Genomic DNA, 21,820 nt, shown 5'->3' with positions numbered 1-21,820 from the left:
TACTTCATTTAATTGTTACAGCAAGCCCTTCAAGTACTATTATTATTCACATTTTGGAGGCTGGGAAACTGAGGCTTAGAGATATTAAATAATGTATCCAATGCTATCTGGCTGGACCAAGAAAACTAGAAACTCAAGGTCTATCTGATTCCAGAATCCACATTCTCAATATCCCTAACTATACAAGAATTTACTGAGAGTTTATTTATATTTGATTGTAATTTATATTAACATAACAAAAGGAAATTTCATTAAAATACTTTCTCATCTTTAATCCTTAATCATCTTTAATCTCTATCTTAAAAATCTTTCCATTTTATTCTACATGCGGCTTACTCTGTTAGTAGAACATCCACCATCATAGATTATAAGAACTATTTTTCAAGAGGAGCATGTTGCCAAATGTCATGACTATTCATGTGCTGGTTCTAGTGCTTTCAGAACAAATTTGCTTTGTGGTGCCCGCTCTTTTGCATTTTTTAGTAAGCTGTAAATCTTGTTAAAACCAATAAAAATATAATTTCAGAATGTTTCAAAAGCAATCTCTCATGTCACTAGAGTCTCAAATGTTCTGTTTTTACTTCTTGTACAGTGCAAAAGAATTCTGATAAGAATAATTTTATCTTTAGATATAACATTTTTTCTAATTACAAAAAGGAATACATGATGACTTGGAAGAATTTAGAATATATATAAAGGTATAAAGAAAAAAATCCAAAATTTCATTACCCACAGATAAAAAATGTGATGAACATTTTAATGAACTTCCCTTAAATAAATATGAGATCAAAATTTAACTGTGGCTTATTTTGGAAAATGGTTAAAGAATTTCAAGTAATTTAAAATTACACATATACATTTTAAAAATATATATATTATATATGTATATATTCATCTAAGATATTCACTGAGGTTTTCAAATACTTTTTCTAAAGTTATCCCATTTCTTTATATAGTGACTATGAGATGTTATGATTATAAGCAAAGATTTGTCTTATCCGTGTAGCTGAGAATTGAAAAAAATTAATGTGATTTTTATATAATAGAAAATTTGAACTTTTGCATGTTTCAATTTTATTTTTTTTCTGTTAAGAAAGATAATATGTGGTCACTACAAACAAATCAAATAACACATGTAAGTATTAAAAATAGGTAACATTTGTTGAGTGCCTTCTATATGCCAGGTATTGTTCTAAGGGTTTTATTTATATTAACTTATTTAATCCTTATAAGAACTCTGTACAGTAGGGACTATTATTTATTATTTCCATTTTACAAAGGAGAAAACCGAGTCTTCAAGAGGCTAATTTGCTTGAAGTTTTGGTTTACCAGGAAAACTGTTAAGCCAAACCAGCCTGGTTTTTATTTTTCATTTGAGTTGTTTGTTTTAATGGGAATATAAAGAGATGAAGAATTAGGGCCTGCTATGAACAGATTATATCTTCATTTCAGAAAAGAAAAGATAGCTCCCACGTGATGTTTTTTTTAGATTTAAAAAAAGGTGAAGATAAGGGTGTGAATGCACAGGCAAGAGGATCTGGACCTGCCTGAGCCTTTAGAGAAGTTAATAATGGGTCACTATTTAGTCATTTAGTGACTAAATGACAGAGGTGAGATCCAAACCCAGGGAGGATGTTCCCAGAGCTCACAATTAACCACTCCCTCAACTGCCTCTATAAAGTTTAATGAGGAAAGGGTTGAAGAAAAAAGCCAAAAGTACTCTAATTCCATGAGTCACGGAAAACAACTACCATCATTTTGTAAATATATTTCCAGACCCTTTTTGATGCAAAGCTTAACTACAATTGATCTAAGTTTTGGCAGAATGTCCTGTGATCCTCTTGGAACATGAACCCATGTGAATCTTATGAGAAACTTCTTCAAGGCCATTTCTCATTTGTCTCCATATGTTTCCAGAAGAGTGTCATGAGACTGCTTCTCAATGCTGACTATGGGGAGTTAGGTCAAATTTCACAGCAGCAACAGCCCCCTCCTTCTCCCCTCACCCCCAACATACAAGACTATCCTCACTTCAGACACCAGCTGAAAGCTCAAAGTTCCCAGACCCCCTCCCCACTTTTGACTAGCCACAAATTCAGGAGTTCCCACTATCCCCTCAAATTTGATAAGTAGCTAGAACTCAAGAAAGCACTACAGTTAATGATTGTGGTTTTATTATAAAGCATACAAAGCAGGACCAGCCATCTCAAGAAACCCATGGGACAAGTTCTGGAAGGGTCCTAAATGTAGAACTGTCAGGTCCTCAGCATGTATAACAGGCCCACACATCAATGTATAATCATACATTATTATACTAACCAGGGGAGGGCAGCCCCGGTGGTGCAGCGGTTTAGCACTGCCTGCAGCCCAGGGTGTGATCCTGGAGATCGAGTCCCACGTCGGGCTCCCTGCATGGAGCCTGCTTCTCCCTCTGCCTGTGTCTCTGCCAACCCCCCCCCCTCCCCGTCGCTCATAAATAAATGAATAAAATCTTCAAAAAAAAAAAGATAGTATCATTATTATACTAACCAGGAGGGCTCACTCGAGCTTCTGTGTTCAGAGTTTTTACTGAGGTTTCTTTTCTTTTTTTTTTTTTTTTTACTGAGGTTTCTTGATGTAAGCATGATTGATTGAATCATCAGCCAAGTGATAGAACTTAAGTCTCTAGTCTCTCTCCTTCCTAGAGGCTGAGCTGTTACCACCTAGCTCAAAGACCCAACTCTCTAATCACATGGTTTGTCTTTTTGGCATGGCCACCCTGCCTGGGTTGTTTATTAGCATAAACACTGTGGGATCCATGGTGCCTACCATGCATAACAAATACATTCTTATCTCTTAGTAAATTTCAAGGATTTAGAGGTTAACTCTGATGCCATCAGCCACATTCTTCACTATACAACATCCCCACCCGCTTAGCTTACACCTGCAGGCTGTAAAAGTACTTACCCGCAGCATAGACTCAGCTCATCAGTAACAGGGTACCCCACCTCTTCTGTGGCATTGTCACCCTTTTTGTTTCTGTGCTGTTCTGTGGGAAAAGGGACATGGAGAGCTGGAACCTTTGCCGTTCTTGCTTTTGTTTATATAAGTAATAAGCTGTCTGAATCTTTAAAAGCTTGTATTTTTTGTTTCTGTTTTTGATTTTTTGTTTGTTTTTACCAGCTGAATCTGTTAGGCTTGCTTGACCTGTCATGTACAGAAATAAGGAAATCGCAGGAGGACAATTATGGGTGATTAAGGTGTTTAATTTGTTTTCGCCATTTTGATTTATAAGAACACGCAAATGGAGTTAGCTAGATGTGAGACTGGAACATGAAGGGAAGAGGAGAGAGGAAGCTGTGAGGTGGCAATGAATGACATCGGAGGAGAGGATGTGTCCTCTAAAGAAGACAGTGTAGAGAAGTTAACGGTGAAGGGCTACTCTGATGTGAGCTCAGACTTCAGCAGTCGCAAAATCTTAGAATAAAATATGGCTTTTGGGGTGTTACATCCAACCTCTTACCTGATACAAGTATTTTTTCTGCATCATCCCAACAAATGATCATACAGCTAGTGTCTGCTTCGATATACAAGAAGGAAGAGCTAGGCTAATGATTGTCAGGGCAATCATACAAATCTGAATGTTTTTGCATTCTTTCTCATAGTGAGCATGTATTTTTTAAAGATTTATTTATTCGTGAGAGACACAGCGAGAGAGAGAGAGAGAGAGAGAGAGAGAGAGAGAGAGAGAGAGAAAGAGAGAGGCACAAAAGAGATATAGGCAGAGGGAGAAGCAGGCTCCCTACAGGGAGCCCAATGTGGGACTTAATCCTGGATCCCAGGATCACACCCTGAGCCGAAGGCAGAAGCTCAATCACTGAGCCACCCAGGCGTCCCTCATATTGAGCTTAAACCTGCCTTTTACTATTTTACTGTCAATCCTTTATTACCTTTTAGAGTACATATTCATATAGTGAATTCTTAGTGACAGACATGCTATGAAGTCAGCCAGTGTATCTCCCCTGGGTTTTGTCATCAGAAAATTAGACATCTACCTTCACCAACAACTCACATGGCCTTGTCTTGGTTCTCACCATCTTGGTTATCTCGCTATCTCATCAGCATCTTTCTTAAAGTAGAATATCTGCATACAGTTGCATCAGTGGAGAGTACAATGGAATGACTATTCCCAATAAAATACCTTAATTTCTACACTTTTTATAATTAAAAAAAATATTTATTCATGAGAGACACAGATAGAGACAGAGACACAGGCAGAGGGAGAAGCAGGCTCCCTGCAGGGAGCCCCATGTGGGACTCGATCCTGGGACTTCAGGACTATGCCCCGGGCCCGAAGGCAGGTGCCAAACTGCTGAGCCACCCAGGGATCCCCTATACATGTATTCTTACCTTTAAAATAGTCTTCTTTATAAAAGGAGCTGTGGGAGATAGGAAAATGAAATATATGCTAATGCCTTATTCTGTCCTCCTGCAATGAAATTTTAAGTGTATTTGTGTGTTTTAAATAGTATTTTTAAATAATTTGATTTGGTTTTGTATTATGAAAATACTGTAAGTTTATGGTAAAAAATGCAAATGATACAAATAGTATAAAGAAATTTAAAAAATTCCCGTCATGTTTACAATCCCATTCTTTAAAGGTAACCACAATTTAATCTACTATATTCATCCAGAATTCTTTTTCTATATTAGGCATCTTTCCAAATCAGCACCATGGATCTACCTCATTCTTTGTAATGATTGCCTATTATTTTATTACATGGCCATACCATATAATACAATGGTCAGTTATTTACCAGTCCCCTATTGATGGGCATAGAGGTTCTTTCACTTTTTTAAATAAATTTCATACCATTACAAAAAAACAAAAACAAAAACAAAAAACAACCCAAAACTTTGTGCATCTTTGAATACTCGAGAAAACCTATTTGCGGAATAAATTCCTTATAATAGAACTGCTGTGTCAAAATCTGTGTATGTCTTCAAGGGTACACCAATTTACATGCCTACTAACAGTGTGTGGTAGTGTTTGCTTTTCCATATGGTGAACTTTAAAATAATTGCTGATTTAAAATAATAGCTGATAAATGAAATACGATTTGTGCTGGATATTTCCAATTGCCCCGTCATATCCACCCTGCACCCTTCTTTTCTCTGCTTTTTGTCTCAGGAAGACAATCTGTATGGACTACATCACTGGCTCCTGTGCCCTCTTCCAGCTTCCTATATGTCAAGAATAGGAAGAGCACCAGCAGGAGATGGGGGCTTGGGTGGGGAGGAGAGTGCAGTTGAGGTATTTATTTATTTATGTGGGTTCCCATCTTGTGGAGTCTCTGTGGGCTAGCTGTGATCCTTGGGGAGAGAAGCTATGACTCTCCCCACAATCTTCTCTGCCTTCAAGTTCAAGCCTTTGCCCACTCCTCTTGCCCTTTCAAGCATGGAAGGGTCATCTGTTCTGCTAAGCCAGATATTGCCCTCTGTCTTACGGTTTTCCTATACTTTGCCTCACCTTTGTAAAGAGTAGTATCATTATTAAGCATTCCTCAAAGTACCTAATTTGAATGTTCTGTTTTCTGCCAGTTCTTGCTCTTGGGAGCTCAGCCTAAAGAGATTCTGTGAGTTACATGCACCACTCTGGTCAATTTCTTTGTTCTAGTGAGAGCAGGTTGTGTGGTTCACCCCAGCTAACTGGTTAAGAACGCTAATTATGGGATCCCTGGGTGGCGCAGCGGTTTGGCGCCTGCCTTTGGCCCAGGGCGCGATCCTGGAGACCCGGGATCGAATCCCACATCGGGCTCCCGGTGCATGGAGCCTGCTTCTCCCTCTGCCTGTGTCTCTGCCAATCTCTCTCTCTCTCTCTCTGTGACTATCATAAATAAATAAAAATTTAGAAAAAAAAAAAAAAAAGAACGCTAATTATGTAATTTCTACATAAGGGTAACTGAAAGTCCAGCAATTCATTCATTCAATGAATACTTATCGAGTTCCTAGTTTGTGCTAGACATTGTCCTGCTATTGTAGATGTAACAGTAGACAGAACTTTGTATAGACAAAGTTCCTCTTCATGGGAACTTCTTAGAGTCTGTAAGAAAATTAATAAATATGTAATATTATTTTAGACAGTGTTGAATGTACCGTGAAGAAAATAAAGTAAATCAAGTGGAGGGTAAGTGACTATGCACATTCTGATGTATTTTTTAAAAAAATTTATTTATTCATTCATGACAGACACAGAGAGAGATGCAGAGACATAGGCAGAGGAAGAAGCAGGCTCCCTGCGGGGAGCCTGATGTCGGACTGGATCCTGGGATCCCGGGATCACACCCTGAGTGGAGGTAAACACTCAATCACTGAGTCACTTGGGTATCCATCCCCATATTCTGATATTTTATAATGAATGTCTGGAGGTGTATCTCAAGAGATGCAATTTGAGCTTAGAACTGAAGGACGAGGAGCAGTGTGGAGATCTTGGACATAGGTCTTCTCGGTGGCAAAGGCTTTGTATTTGAAACAGTCTTGCCATATTTGAAGAGCAGCAGGAACACCAGAGTGGCTTTAGGATGTGTGGCAAATATGTGTGGTCTGTTTGCCTAATAGCCATGCTTCCTTGCTGGGAGAGCTCTAATTTGGTTCAGACACAATATGCAGACTCAGGGGATGAACCACCACTTGTCTAAGTGAATCATGAAAATCCTGTTCCAAACTGTCAGTGATTGATTTAGACATAGACATATAACTCAGTTCTGGCCAACGAGACACAAGAGGGAATTTTCTGGGGGCCTCTTGAGAGTTTTTCTCCCCGGTAAGATACAGACTTAAAGGAGAAAATTGCTCAGTCTTTTTCTTTTTCCTTCTCTTTTTGCTTCGAAAGGCTCTTTTTGAGAATCTGATACCTAAAAATGCAACAATCAAACAAAAATGAGAAAACAAACCAGCTTTAAGAGACAACAGATTAAGATGGCAACATGAAAGGCTGGAAAGAACCTGGACCCTAATGATACTTTGAACTCTCTAAACCAATTGTAGGACCACCTACCTTCAGACTTAAGTAATAAAAACAACTTTAGGGCAGCCAGGTGGCTCAGCGGTTTAGCGCCGCCTTCAGTCCAGGGCGTGATCCCCTCTCTCTATCTCTGTGTCTCTCATGAATAAATAAATAAAATCTTAAAAAAAATTTTTTTTTGTAGCTTAGGTCACCATTAGGTGGGGCTTTTGTTCTTTGCAGTTAGTATACTAACTCATACACATATGGTACGAGCATGGGGAGGTAAGGACACCAAAGCAAGAAAGATGGGCAGGGGCCCATTGTGCAGTGGCTCTTAGGTCAAGGTGTGGAGTCTGGATTTTACTTGAAGGATAAAACATTTTAGCAGATAACCAATTCAATGCAGGCATATGATACAGATCTATCTACATTTATACCTCTATGTGTATGTATATACTTATCATGTACAGATGAAAGATAATTTGTTACAAAAATAATATGCCTATAAATATATTTACCATTTCTCTTCTGATTTTTAGAGAAATTACTATTTAAAGCCAGGTTAAAAGAAATAAAAGGTCTTACAAATAACTCATGACTGAAAATCCCAAATGTTAAGAATCTTTATGTCTGACCTCTTTTTTTTTTTTTTTTAAAAAAAAAAAAAGGATTTTACTTATTTATTCATGAGAGACATAGAGAGGCAGAGACACAGGCAGAGGGAGAAGCGGGCTCCATGCAGGGAGCCTGATGTGGGATTTGATCTTTGGACTCTAGGATCATGCCCTGAGCCTAAGGCAGATGCTTAAACGCTGAGCCATCCAGGCGTCCCTATGTCTGACCTCTTATGCTTGGGAGAACCTTAGAACAGTTTCTAGGTATTGCTTCTGCCCTCTTTAGTCATGTCAGAGTCTTTACCAATTATGTTCTGCTTCAGAGGCTTTCCAATTGCCATCTGAAGCCCTTATCTCCCTTTGAAATAGCCCCCAATTTCTGCTTCAGACTTGTCTATTTGTGAAGAATGCAACTTCCTTTTTTAAGCATGGCTAGCCTAAATACCTTGGGTGTTGTTTTTCTCCTAGCTAGCACCAGAAGACTCACAGAATAAGGTAGCTCATTTAAAACATTTTCCCCATGGTTGTCCTGTTCTCCCATTCAGGAAAAAGATTATTGGTTACCATGGCAATCAGCTTCCACAGCATTCCATTCTAAGTAACCACACAGGTATAGCACAAGCTTTTACTCAACGTTCTTTACTGTTGCTCTCTGCAGATCTGCATATTTTTCCAGCCTATTCTCTGTAATTGCTGCTTTGAACAATCAACCTGAATTTAAGCCAGGTAATTTTTTCAAAGGCACCATATCCCTATCTATTCTAAATATTTTAGAAATTCACATATACAGTTGTACAGTGATTTTCTCACAGCACCAACCCAAAACTTTCTGGTGCGTTCTTGAATAAGTCTGGGGTTATATGTGCATCTCTTCTACCATATTTAGAAAACAAATAATGAATTTACAGTGAAAATCAGGGCAAAAAATAATTTTATGAGATTATCTCTCATATGTTCTATATCGTATCATTCCTGAGGATAATTCCCTAATTTGTCTCCCTCCACCACTCCCAAGCCCTCTAATAAAATAGTGCACAAACTCAGAAGAGTAAAAATTGTCCTCCATCCATCACCTTGGAGATGCCAAACACTTATACATTTATATCCCTGAGATCATTAACTACTCTGTTTTTTTTTTTTTTTAAGATTTTATTTATTTATTCATTCATGAGAGACAGAGAGAGAGAGAGAGAGAGGCAGAGACACAGGCAGACGGAGCCTGACGTGGGATTCGATCCTGGGTCTCCAGGATCACACCCTGGGCTGAAGGCGGCGCTAAACCGCTGGGCCACCCAGGGATCCCTAACTACTCTATTTTTGTTCAGAACATTATTAAAAATAATAAAATATGGTTTTAACAGGCCAAACACATTTTACTGCCACCTAATATCTGTTATATTGTGGGGGAGGTGAGATGACATTGGAGAATCAACTAGATAAATTCTGTTTCCCTACAACTCTTTCCTTCTTTCTGGTATTATTACTTCTAGTCGTTGCTGGTTATTTAGTCTCTTTATAAGTACGTGGCATAAACTAGGAATCTTGAGATTTCTATTGTATGCTGAGATATCTTTTAATATATTATTTCTACCTACGATTTTATTTGAAGCAACAGTGGTATTTTGGTAATGAAAAAGAGGCAACTTGAAAGGGAGTTGCTATTACCTGATGTTAAGCAATTAAAAAAAAATCTGATTTTAAGCCTCTTTCTTGCAAAGTCTTTCAATCTTCTCGATGTCTTTTCATTGAAAAAGACAGATCTCATGACCAATCTATGAACATCCCATTGAATATTGCCATCTCCTATTAAGGGCATGGAAGTAAACTCTGTAACTAAAACAGATGCCTTCGCCCACAGGTTCTAAAATCAGAGGGTATTCATAAACCTCTCCACAAATTTTCAGAGTGTAGTGGGAAACAGGAACTGTGAAAAATTTGAAACTCTACTAAAGTACTTTCTACCTCTTCCGGGAAAAGAAAATATATTACTTTCTAGGAAGCTCACTACTTTAAAAAACATGCAAAGCAATCAGGGTTGGAAATTCATGGTTAGCATTTGGGTTATCTCCGCTCAGTTTAAGGCGATATTTACTTTTAGATGGAAAGCCATAGAATGATTTTCTGACTCCTCTCAAAATTGTGTTGGAATTGTTTCAAGAGAGCAGAAAAAACACTTACTTTATTATTATTATTTTCTGAGCAGATATTGTATGATACCTAACATGTTTTACTTCTTCCCTTGGGTACACAGACATATATATTCTGTTATACTAATCCCATTCCAGCTAGAAAGAAAAACTGACCAACTATTGGTAGACTTTTCTAGGTTGAGAGCAGAGGCTGACGTTAAATAACCACAAAAACTTTGGGTAATTATATCATAATACGGAGATTCGACTCACATTGGAAAAAAGTTGCCCTCAATTTCAAGGCGACAAAAGAAGAGACCCTGTAGCTTTGAAAAGTAGAATCTCTAATGAAGGGTCAGCATTATAAAAGCAAGGAGGCAGCTGAAGTGCTGTTTTGACAGTTGGGTAAAGATGTGGGGGCGATAGGATTGTAAACTAGAGGAACTTCTGATAAAAGGATAGAATGAAGTGTTTGAAAATAGTAAAGTGAGAGCTTAATTAACAGACTAATGGAAAGAGCAGGAAAGGGAAGAGTGATTTAGTTCAGATAGTAAGTAGTTTGTGGAGAAATTTTATAGAGTAATAACTAAATTTGTGTTTTAATTTGCAAGAGCCACGGGACGACATTGTTTGAAGAATGACAGTTTTATTGTTTTAATATTTTATACCTAAGAAGCTCCCATTTATCTGAAATGTAAGTTAGTACCCCTTTCTATTAATGTGATGATAGGTTATCCGGCAAACTGGCAAGCAGGGGTTTGCTTTTATTAACCTTGTTATAACCTTAAAAAAACTATTTTCAATATTTCAAATTATAAGCAAGATCATGATTTTATAATGTGAAGATAGCTGAAAGTCAGACTTGGTTGCAAATCAGCCCTAACTTTTTTGGCTGGTGTCCTTTAAAACTGGGCAAAACCCTGGCAAACCAATCTCCTTAATTAGGAATCATGTGAGTAGTTTAACATCCAAAAAAAAAAAAATCAAAGAAATACATGATATAGGTTATATAGAGTTTTGGCTTTTTATATTTAAACGGATATCCATTTATAGCTCCCTTAATCACTTAATAGGCTGGTAATCTCATGTCCTGGATTTTCCAGGTCACTTCAGATTTCCAATATTTTGTCTGTTGTTAAAAGCGTGTACAGATTTCAGCTTGGAAAATGTGGCCAATGAATTCCAAGACCAACCCTGAAATAGCAAAGGCCTTTAGCCTTATGTAGTAATCCCGTTTCTGGGTCATGATCATCAAATTAAACCAAACCAAAGTCCATTATTTGAGACTACCCAATAATAAGCTATCAAAACAGGACATTTGAAAACTTTGTAGTAATTAGTTTGAAAAGCGTTCATAATATGCTTTATTATAGGCACAAGCACACCTAACTAGTAGGCCTATAGAGGACTACTCACTCTTGTCCTATAGGAAATGAAAAACAAGCCGTATTTATAATTTCATGTTACATACTGTAAATAAATGCTCACATGTACGGTGCTTAGGGAGAACTAAAAAAAATACAAAAACAATCTAAATGAACTTGCGTCGATAATCTAAAAAAATTCTGGTGGTCTTCCTCGTTTCTGATTTTCACAGACTGGACCTCATACTCCTGATAAGCTGGAACTGACAGGGCATACCGGCTTTTGCTATAAAAAGGACAGTAATTAAGAGTGAACTTTTAAAGCGGAGACGGCCTCACCGCCGTTCACGCCAAAATGTCGCTATTACGCAAATGGGACCATTCGGATCACTCGCCGGCCTTCTCCCTCCAACCTGTGCCCCCGCACCCCTCGCCCGGAGCTCTGCCCGTTGCTCCCTCGCGATCTGGGGACACACTAAGAGGGGAGAGAAAAGTTTTCCGGTCCGCTGTGTGCAGAACGGCACCGAACAGCCCTTCCGAAAACTAAGGTGGTTCTTCCCGAGTCTGGTGGGACACACGTCCCGCAGCGGTGGTCGCGCTCCCGTCCCGCATCTCCGCGCCCCTGCGGCTCGGGAAGCCCGGGACGCGCGCGGCTGCGGGGGCGGGGACGAGGGACGGGGGGCGGCCGCCGGCGCTCGGCGCGGTTGCCACGGATGACTCACTGGCGCTCCGCACAGTCGCTGCCAGGCGCTCCCCGCCCGCCGCTTCCTTCCCGGGGCTGCTCTCGGGCGGTCCCGGCGCTCCGGCCTTCCAGGAGCGGGGAGCAGGTGGGCACACAGGCGCTCGCCGCGTCCTCCCCCCGCGCCCCCCCCCCCCGCGGCTTCCCTAATTTAGCAGTACTTCCGGCCGCGTGACATCATCCCCCGCACCGGGTGACGAGAGCGGCGGGTGACGTGCGTGCGGAGAGGAGCGCGCTGACGTGGCTATTTAAAGGTCCTCCTGCGGGGAGGATGGAGACAGAGCGCGAGCACCTGGCGTGGGGCGCGGAGGAGGCTGCGGCGGCCGGGAGCGGGGCTGGGAGAGCGCGGAGGAGCCGAGCGCACGGGCCGCCCGCCGCCGGCCACTAGGGGAAGCGGGAGGGCCGGAAGGCAGGAAGGCAGGCCGGGCTGACGGCCCCGCGCGGCCGCGGCTTCCTCGCCCGCCGCCCCCCGCCGGCGGGGGGAGGGACCGCTCGCGCCCCCCGGTTTTCCCCGCCCCCTCGGCCCCCTCCGCCGCCCTCCGCAGCCCGCCTGGCCGCCGCGCTCGGCTGTCGCGGGCGGCGCTGACCCGGGAAGCGGCGCCCTCCGCCCCGCGAGCGGCCGGAGGAGGCGGCGGCGGGCTGCTCTGCCGGGCGGGCGCTGGAGGCCGGCGGCGGCGGCGGCGGCGGCGGGCGGTGATGGGAGTGTGAGGAGGCGGCGCGTGCGGCGGCGGCGGCGGCGGCGGCGGCGGCGGCGGCGGCGGCGGCGGGGGCGCGCGGGGCGAGCAGCGCGGCGGCGGCGCTGGAGCAGCGGCTCTCCCCGGCCGCGAGCCCCGCTCCGCTGCCCCGACGCTCGGGGCCCTGCAGCTCGGCCCGCCCTGGCGCCGGGAGCGGGCGCCGGGGGCGGCGTGGGCTCGGCTCTCCGGCGCGCTCCCTCTCCGCCGCCGGCAGCCTCCGAGCCGCGGAGCCCCGAGGAGCCGAGGGACGCCGGCAGCGGCGGATGAAGGGCCGGGCGCGCGCCGGGCTCCATTGTGCTGGGCGGCGCGGGGCGGGCAGGGGCTGACGGGGGGGGATCGGGCCGCCGGCCCCAGCCTGCTGCCGGCCTGGAGATGGCTCCGCGGGTTCTCCTGGGGACAGTGAGTCGACCCTGCCCAGCCGCCTCGCCCTCCTCCCCCCCTCCTCTCCGCTCCGAGCCTTAGGAGGGGGAGACGCGGAGAGACCGGCTCCGATGTGGAGCGCCGTGCACGGCGCGAGCTCCGGGCTTGCACGTCGAGGAGGTTTTTTTCTACATAGCTTTTTTTCTAACGTGAGCGCAGGGAAGCAGTGGCATTGCTGCTTTTAGGATTTTTATTTTCTCGTAGGGAATCTCTGTACAAAGTGCACGCACGTCGCATCGGGTTACACGCTCCACCCCCCAAGGGAGCCGGTGTGGTGGAGGAATTCGAACCCGCAGCCTTAGTCGCGCCGAGAGGCCGAGCTGCCTGGCGTTCCCGGAGTGTCGGGGAGGACGAGAGCGGAATGACCACCGAACTCATTTTTTATAGGACTCGGTGAAGCCGGATTCTGCGTTTTCCGACAGACACACGTAGACTCATTTTTGTGGAATAGAGTTGACCGCCGCCTCCTCCGCGCAGCATTTAAACTCTAATAAGCAGATGCCGCCTCTGTTTGAACGTTCCGGTGTTTACGAGAGAGATCGTTTCACCCAAGGGATCTAATCGAGTTATCAGCACCACTGAAATACCTCCAGAAAAAAGGATCTCGGGGGGTGGAAAAGCAACTGCGAAATAGCAGGACGGAGACATTCCTTTGGAAGTTACTCTGTAGCAGCACAGCAGAAACTTCAGAGCGAGTTTTCACTGGGCAAAATGGGGTAAGGATTTTTAGTGCCTAACGCACCTTTGAGGCTGTCGGGGTGAGTGTGAGTGAGTGTGAGTGTGAGTGCGCGCGTGTGCGTGTGCGCGTGCGCGCGCTGAGCCGTGGCGGTGATGGTGTTTGAGGATTTCAGACAGATGGGCCACTTGGCTACACCGGTCCTCGGTCAAAAATGTAGGTGTGTTATTTTAAACGAGTTCTTTTTGTAGGTTGACACCAGGGGTCACGATGAAGGAACATTATTAGAAACACAATCTGTAACGAGGATGTAGGTTTGTTACTAATATTTGCGAAGACAGCGCGTCCTGCACTTCTCCGCTGAGCCTGCTGCAATCAGTGTGTCGTTAAAATCCTCCTGTGTGTTAGGTGGTGTTGCCGGGGTCTCTGGGAGAGGAGTACTGCGTTCCCTCAGTACTTGGAGAAGGATCAGTCACACAAAGGAACGATTGTAAAGTAACGAGTGGTTGGACTTCAGCCCTTGAAAATGATCCAGTGTAAATTGTTGCCTCCCATGTGCCCTCTGTTTTGCCCTTGAATATCCAAAGCTAACGTGCAGAATTGATTTATTGGGGGCACCAAAACCTTGGTCTGAAATTCCTACTGATGTCGTCTCCACGGTGCCGGTGCACTTGGTGGATCAGAGCTTGGATTAGGAAGAAGCTTTCTCTTTGTTGAAGGAACTTGCACTTTCTCTGTGTATCTGCTCTTAAGCTCAGGTCTTCGGGTTCTTAGTTAATGTCGGACCTAAACCGTAACAGTACCAGAGTCAACCCAAGAGTGTTTTCCAACCTTTCATTAACTCTTCACACCGTGACTTGGGAAAATGCTAGTGACCCTCTGTAATGTAAGCCAGAAACCCCTAATGTATTAATGGAGCAATGAGGTAGTCATTTCATTGACAGATTACCCATGTTTTTTGTTGAAGGGGAACTTCGAGAATTTTCTCTCTCTCTCTCTCTCTCTTTCTGGTTGAACAAACAGACCTAAAGTGTAATTAATGGACAGGATTGAAAGGATAGATTAAAGCTTATTGTGACAGTTTAGGGGGTATGCCGACCTCAGCTTTCTTCTTTGAAACTTTCAGAGGAAAGTTCTTGGATAGTACTATACCTTTTTTTGTTGGAGTTAGAATTTGAGGTTGAAAATGTAGAGCATGTGTTGTAGGAGGTCTTCATCAGGAATGGTTGAGAAACTGATCATTGCTTTTAAAACTTAAATGACAAGTAATGAGAATGTATATAACTTGCATGATTTGGGTACTGCCTAAGCAATTAAAATACTTTATTCTATTTTAGTGCTGCTATTCATAGCCTGGTGATCTGAGGCAAATTATTTGACCTCTCTGGACTCTATTCTCTGTAAAATGAAGGAATCAAATGATAAGTTTTAAGTTTTTTCCAATCTGTAAAATTGAATTATTTTTTTTCTCCTGTTTTAATGATTACTAGTTGGTTTTCTTAAAGTAGATTTTTCAGATGGAGAGATTGTTTTCTCTAAGCAGTTTTTTGACACATCAGCTGGAAAGTAATGGCATTTAAAAATGTTTTGGATGAATTGCACCAATTTTAATAAGCGAAAATACTGAAAAGTACTGCTATTTAAAACCTTTGAAATATGGCTTCCCTTGAGAATCTGCAGCTCTTCTGTTTAAAAATGTCAGAGAGAGAGAGAGAGAGAGAGAGAGAGAGAAAAAAAAAAACACAAGTGGCAGTTTTTCATGTGGAAGGCTGCGTTCTCTCCAGACTGTAGATTGGTAGCATCAGGAAAGAAAATCGGTTTTCCACGATCTTTAAGCTGCATGAATGCTCACTATTTTACCAAAGGAGGTCTGGGGATAAACTTGCTACAAAGGGGGCTGGTAGTTAAAATATGAAAATAAGCCCCCACACATCGCGAACATTTTTGGTTCTTGAGCGTAATTAAATCTATTGATAAACTGATTTATTTGTCCTCTTCCCAATAGAGTTTCAGGAGTAGACTGGAGGGGAAGAGGAGTTTCTGGCATTAGTTTTCCAAAAGTGTGTGTTTATGGCTATGATTCTTGCTCACTGATAGTGACTTTGTTTCACCTGAGTTGTCAAGAGAGGCTGAATGGGAGAAAGTAGAAGAGCACAGAGAAGGCATTTGTGGAAGTTTGCACACTTGGTGGTGTTTATACCTGATAAGTGTTTGCGGAGTAAGTGTAACCTCCTGTACCTATTTGAACCAAAAGGAAATGGTGTGAACATAAATCTTTCAGAAAGATCTTAAAGATTTTATTTATTTGAGGGAGCGCACACACATGCCAGCCAGCCTGTGTGCCAGTGGGGGAGGGGCAGAAGGAAAGGGAGGAGCAGGGAGCCGGATGTGGGGCTTGAACCCAGGACCCCAAGATCATGACCTGAGCCCAAGACAGATGCCTACCCAACTGAGCTACCCAGGTGCCCCAAAAGGAAAGAGTGTTTTAAATTGCCTTTGAAGTTTTACCCAGCAATCCTAAATTACCCTACTTTGACAGGTATATAAAATTTAATATCGTGGGTGAAGAGTTTTCACATTTTATGAAATACATTTTTGACTGTTAGGTTATAATAAGAATTTATCTTAACAGTGGATATAATTGCAGATCTAGGGGCAAAGTTTAAGCAAAAGGAATTCTTTTCATGGGCAAGCTTGAGTGAGGGAGGGCCAGAGGCTGGGGGAGCGGGAAAGAGTCTCAGGTAGACCCCTGCTGAGCGGGGAGCCTGATCCAGTGTTGGATCCTGGGACCCTGAGGTCATGAACTGAGCCGAAGTCAGGGCTTGGGCGCCGAACCAGCTGAGCCACCCGGGCGCCCCTGGGTATTATTTTCATTTTTAAAGAAAACTGGTGATGAGTCTAGGCAGGAAACCAACCTGGCTCCAATAATAGTAGTTTATGAACCATCGTGGAAATGGAAAAGAACAGCTGAAACGGACAGTTGGCAGAGTCTGTCAGGCTGTTTTGGGTGCTGCCGCCCTGTTCTTAATGACAGGGAAGGCAGGTGAAGGGTTGGCGCGGGAAATAGGTGAATCCGGCCCCTAAGAACGAGGGCATTCGTGTAGGTGCCGTAAGGTGTGCAAGAGGCTGCGCAGCCCTGGCGAGGAGGGCCTGTCGGGTGCGATCCCCCAGTCCGCCTGCCCGCCAGCGGGGTCTCTAGGAGAGCAGGAGCCGCCTACTGCTTCAGAGCCTTGGAGTAGGCAGCGGAAGTCAGGGAACTCCTGCAGGGACTTCCTGCTGCTTTCCGTTCTGCTGAGCCCCTATTGACAGCTTCGTGCCCTCCCCGGGGAGTGGAGAACCTTCCTCCCTCCTCTGGCTGCCTCCTTGAAAGTTATTTGTAGAATGTGATTCTCCGTGCTAATAAGATCTAATACTGCTGTTCTGATTTATCTCCCCTGCCTGTGGGAACCTCTTAGAAACCCCCTTCTCTGCCTTTCCCCAGAGAACTTCGTGAAGCGTGGACGTGGGTGCTGCGGCATTGCAACCTGACCTGGGTCCTTTCTTTGCGGAGAGAGGAAGCTGACACCTCTTTTCTGCCTCAGGCTTCCCTGTGCTGAGGCGCAAATGTGGAACTCCTGATCCAGCACTGGCATCTGAATGGGCTTTGTTGAAAAGGCAGTCACTCAGTCATTTCTGATCTCAGAGTATTTAGATCCAAGTCCTTATTTGTTCCTTTGACTAATGTTGAACTCCTTCTCTGTGGCTTGTTCAGCAGCTCAGTGCTACTGATAGACTCGTAATGTGTGCTCTTTCCTTCAGAGAGTTTATAGTTCAGAAGTTAGGAAGAGGGATCCCTGGGTGGCGCAGCGGTTTGGCGCCTGCCTTTGGCCCAGGGCACGATCCTGGAGACCTGGGATCGAATCCCACGTCGGGCTCCCAGTGCATGGAGCCTGCTTCTCCCTCTGCCTATGTCTCTGCCTCTCTCTCGCTCTCTGTGTGACTATCATAAATAAATAAAAATTAAAAAAAAAAAAGTTAGGAAGACAGGCCTGAAATTAGAAAGTATGCTGAAATATCTGGGGGGCCATGGTACAGGGCATCAGAGAAATACAAAGTGTGTGTAGCCGTAGCTGCTGAGGGAAGGATAGAAAAGCTCCTGTGGAAGAGGTAATAGGTATTAAATAATGAAAGATGAGAACAGGTGGGCCTGGTGCACAAATGAGAGGGCATTCAGGGCAGAGGGAGCAGTGTGATTTACAGCACCGAGAGAAGGCACTTCCAAAAAGTTGGGCTTGACATACTTGGCTCTGTGGGATGTGGTAAGAGACAGGACTTGTAGATCAAACAAAAGCTGGTGCGTTTCAAGCTTTTTTTTTTTTTGGATAATGACCCATTACAGTAAGATACACATTTTTACCTCACAAGCAAGTGCACACACACATAAATGATAAAATGTCACAAAAGAATACCTTGTGTGTGATGCACTGTTATATTTTCTATTTTTAAGAAAGAATGACATTTGAGATCCAATAAGTTGTTTTAACAACAACCCAGTGATAACTGGTAATTTGAAAAACACTGCTCTTGGCTGTGGGAGTCACTAAAGGGTTTAAATAAAGCAGAGAAATTACATGAAGGGCCAGGGAAGTAGGGTGAAAAAAATAGTTTTAAAAGTCATTGAAAATTTGGTTTTGTGTGTTGTGTCCTGTGGAAACACTAAGGTGGAGCAATGAACCCTAGCTCGGTGGGGGAAATGGATAGCTGAACAGGACCTATTATAACATGCCAGGGTGAGGGCAGGGGAGGAGGGATTTTGGTGAGTTGTGTGTAGTTGTCTGAGTGGGACTTTTTCAGGATAAGACGTTTCATGTGCAGGGGTAGAAATGTAGGAAATGGTATGATATGTTCCTGGTTGAGCTGCTCGCTTTGATGGGCCATGAAATAGTGAATGTGGGAGTTTAGAAAGGACTTTCTAGCTAGCATACAAATTGCATGCGAAGTAAGAGTGAGAACACATTCCCCCAAGCAAGTAATTAAAGGATATTTGGAGTTGTTGGCAAGATTTGCCTCGTAAGCTGAAAAGTTACTTAACCTGTGACTAACAGAATTATAATTTTAAATCTATCAATATATTTTAGAATATCAACCATAAAAGAGGAAGAGTTTGCATATTTTGAGAAGTGTTTTTCCGCCTCAGTTTATTAAAATACAATTGACATATAACATTGTATTAGTTTAAGGTGCACAGTACAATGATTCAACATATCTGTAGTCTAAAATGACCCTGGTAGGTCTGTTACCTCCCTCATCTCACGTACTTACAGATTTTTGTTTTTTGTGATGAGAACTTTCATCAGAATAGGTTTATTTTTTAATTTATTAATGGAATAATGGAGTTCCCCCCCTATTCTCGCTGACATGTGAAAGGACTCATTTTTTGTTTTTAGGGATTTTTTTCAAGGTAACATACATAGGCACGGTCACCTTTGCTCTTTCCAAATGTACTTTTCCCTTGTTTATAACCTATTGTTCCATATAGTGAGGACTTTTAACTGGTTTCTTTCTGCTCTTTTTTTTTTTTTTTTTTTTAATCTCTGTGAGTTCATTCCTTTTTCTCTTGTCCAAGTGACATAGCAAGTACAGTAGCAGAGGACCCTCAGGGCTTTTCCCCTGGCTACAATGCATTTACCCACTTGAAGGTGCTAGAAATATTTTAAGCCTCTTCCTATTCCCAATCTCCCTTCTCCCTAAACTTTGCTTATGCAGTTTACCCCCTACTTCCCAGCTTCAGTGTGGGGATTGGCAGTGCTCATCCAAGTACCTGCCTAACCGCCTCCCCCCCCCGCCCCCCCCCAAAAAAAAAGGAAATCGGAGGAGGACGACTTTTCCAAATTTGGTGGTAATTGCCACCAATTTGTTGATGGCCTACCCATCCATTCTCAACTGAAATGGAACAGCATCTCTATATGGAATAACAAGTTAGCATGCCAAAATGTAGGAATATTGTTTAGATTTACAAATAAGGTATTTTATAATGTCTTTAAAAAAAAAAAAAAAAAACAAACGACTCCAGGAGCGTCTGGGTGGCTCAGTTGATTGGGCATCTGGATCTTGATTTCAGCCCAGATCATGATCTTGGGGTCCTGGGATCCAGCCTTATGATGGACTTTGCCCTCACAGTGGAGTCTGCTTGAACTTAGTTCATCCTCTACCCCTGTCCTTCCCTCTTGTTTTCTCTCTCTCAAATACGTAAATTTTTTTAAACAAACTAGATCTTATCCTACAGTTTTAAAAATGAAAACTAAAACTTTTTTGAATAATTACATATTTAACAGCATAAATTGAAAGGAGAATTAAGATTATGGTACTTGAGTATTTGGACAAAACTATTAGTTGTATAAACTGATCAAGGTCAGTTACTTCAAGTATCTGTAAATTTGGAGGAGGAGCAAATATTAGAGGTGGGATTATTTGTGAGACAGAATGGATGTAGTATATGATGATATTGGCTCTGGCCTGAGGTTTTTATAAGAACTGTGAAGTAGTGATTTTGAGTAGCATGTAAGATATGATTATGTAATCCTTAAAAACAAAAGTGCATTATGTCACTTTGGTTGGTCACATTACGTGGATATGAATGTTTTTTAAAACATCCTTATTAATCCTATTTTATTTCACTTGTGATTTTATTTTACTTATTTTGATTTCTTGTCTCTCTAATTACTAAACTTTCACAGCAAACTTGCAGACCTGTCATGAGCAAACAAATGTACATGCAAAAAAATCCCTCTCAAAAAAGAAATATATAAAGGATGTGTTTAAGGGAAAATCTTAATTTTGGTTCAGCACAGTAATTTATTTAATAATTTTGAAATGAAGTCACAATATATCTGACTAGTGTGACTTTTCTTTTTTGGGATTAGAGATCATGAAAGTTGGTTTAGGCTAATTACCTGAAATATTATTCATGGCAGTTAAAGGATTAAAGTAATTAGTTGGTGAACTCAGTTTCATTTTTTTGTTTTTTTCAAAGATTTTATGTATTTATTTGACAGAAAGCACAAGCGCATGAGCACACAAGCTTGGGGAGCAGGAGAGGGAGAAGAAGACTCCCCACTTGATGTCGGCCTTGATCCCAGGAGCCTGGGATCATGACTGGAGCTGAAGGCAGGCTGAGCCACCCAGGCACCCAAACTCAGTGTAGTTTTAAATGATTGAATATCTCAGAAGAAAAAAAATGATTAAGTCTTAGAAGGTCTAACCTCCCTACTGCCATGTGATTTTTTTTTTTCCTAGACCGCTGGTGTTTAGTTGAAATATTTTTAGTTACTGGATTGTTCTGTTATTTAGGATTAATCCAATTTACTGGACAGAAGAGTAAGGAAAATGAGTTCCAGATACTTAATATTTCTTGATAAAATTTTGAAATGATTGAATATGACATTTTAAATAGCTTTATTTCTCAGAATTTCTTTAAAATGTGCAGTTTGTTACATATTTGTAAAGCCTTATGATCTGTGGCTTAGTAAAATGACTGTAGTTTATAAGATTCATTATGTTCGTGGAATAAATGAGATTTTTCTAGAGATTAAAATGTTTCTAAAACATTGTAAGAGTTGGTAAAACTTTTTAAAAGCTAATTATACAGTGGTCTTCAACATGCAAATAAAATCACAGAATCTTAATTTTTATAGCATACCTTTCTATATATCGTAAAATTAGGATATCTGTTATCTATCTCTGTTAAACAAATTTACTAATGAACTTCAGCTTGTAATTGTAGCTTGCTTCTCCTTTCCCCATTCATCATAAATCTAACCCATTGATCATTTCTCTGTTCCCTAATCTCTGAGTAAAATAGATGAAATCAGTAAGAATCAATCCTGCTTTTGTTAAGCAACATTTTTGAGGGGAGAGGTTGAAATTATACATACACATACATATACTACATATATATATATATATGTATAGTTTTTTTTTTCATATATTGTCTTTTTCATCTACTTTTATTTCTTGACCCCTAAACAACACGGGTTTGAGCTGCAGGGGTCTACTTACACACAGAATTTATATATATATAAATAAATGTAGTGCAGTCCTGTAAATGTATTTTCTCTTATTTCTTTTTTAAAAAATTTATTTCTTTGAAAGAGAGAAAGAGCATGAGTGGGGTCTGAGGG

The 21,820-nt window shown here is 42.1% G+C and overlaps 1 protein-coding gene across 1 annotated transcript in view; it reads left to right on the top strand.

Moving 5' to 3' along the window:
• Positions 1–12,600: 12,600 nt before the first annotated feature.
• Positions 12,601–21,820, top strand: part of HOMER1 (homer scaffold protein 1) — a 126,883-nt gene continuing 117,663 nt past the window's right edge. Inside the window, exon 1 of the mRNA XM_055342245.1 lies at positions 12,601–13,701. Within this exon, the coding sequence (XP_055198220.1) occupies positions 13,697–13,701 (5 nt within the window). The 5' untranslated portion in view covers positions 12,601–13,696. The remainder of the gene's footprint in view (positions 13,702–21,820) is intronic.

Source organism: Nyctereutes procyonoides, unplaced genomic scaffold (genome assembly GCF_905146905.1).
Source record: "Nyctereutes procyonoides isolate TBG_1078 unplaced genomic scaffold, NYPRO_anot_genome, whole genome shotgun sequence".
NCBI lineage: Eukaryota > Metazoa > Chordata > Mammalia > Carnivora > Canidae > Nyctereutes > Nyctereutes procyonoides.
The sequence above is the reverse complement of the archived record's forward strand: the minus strand, read 5'-3'. Positions and strand labels throughout refer to the sequence as shown.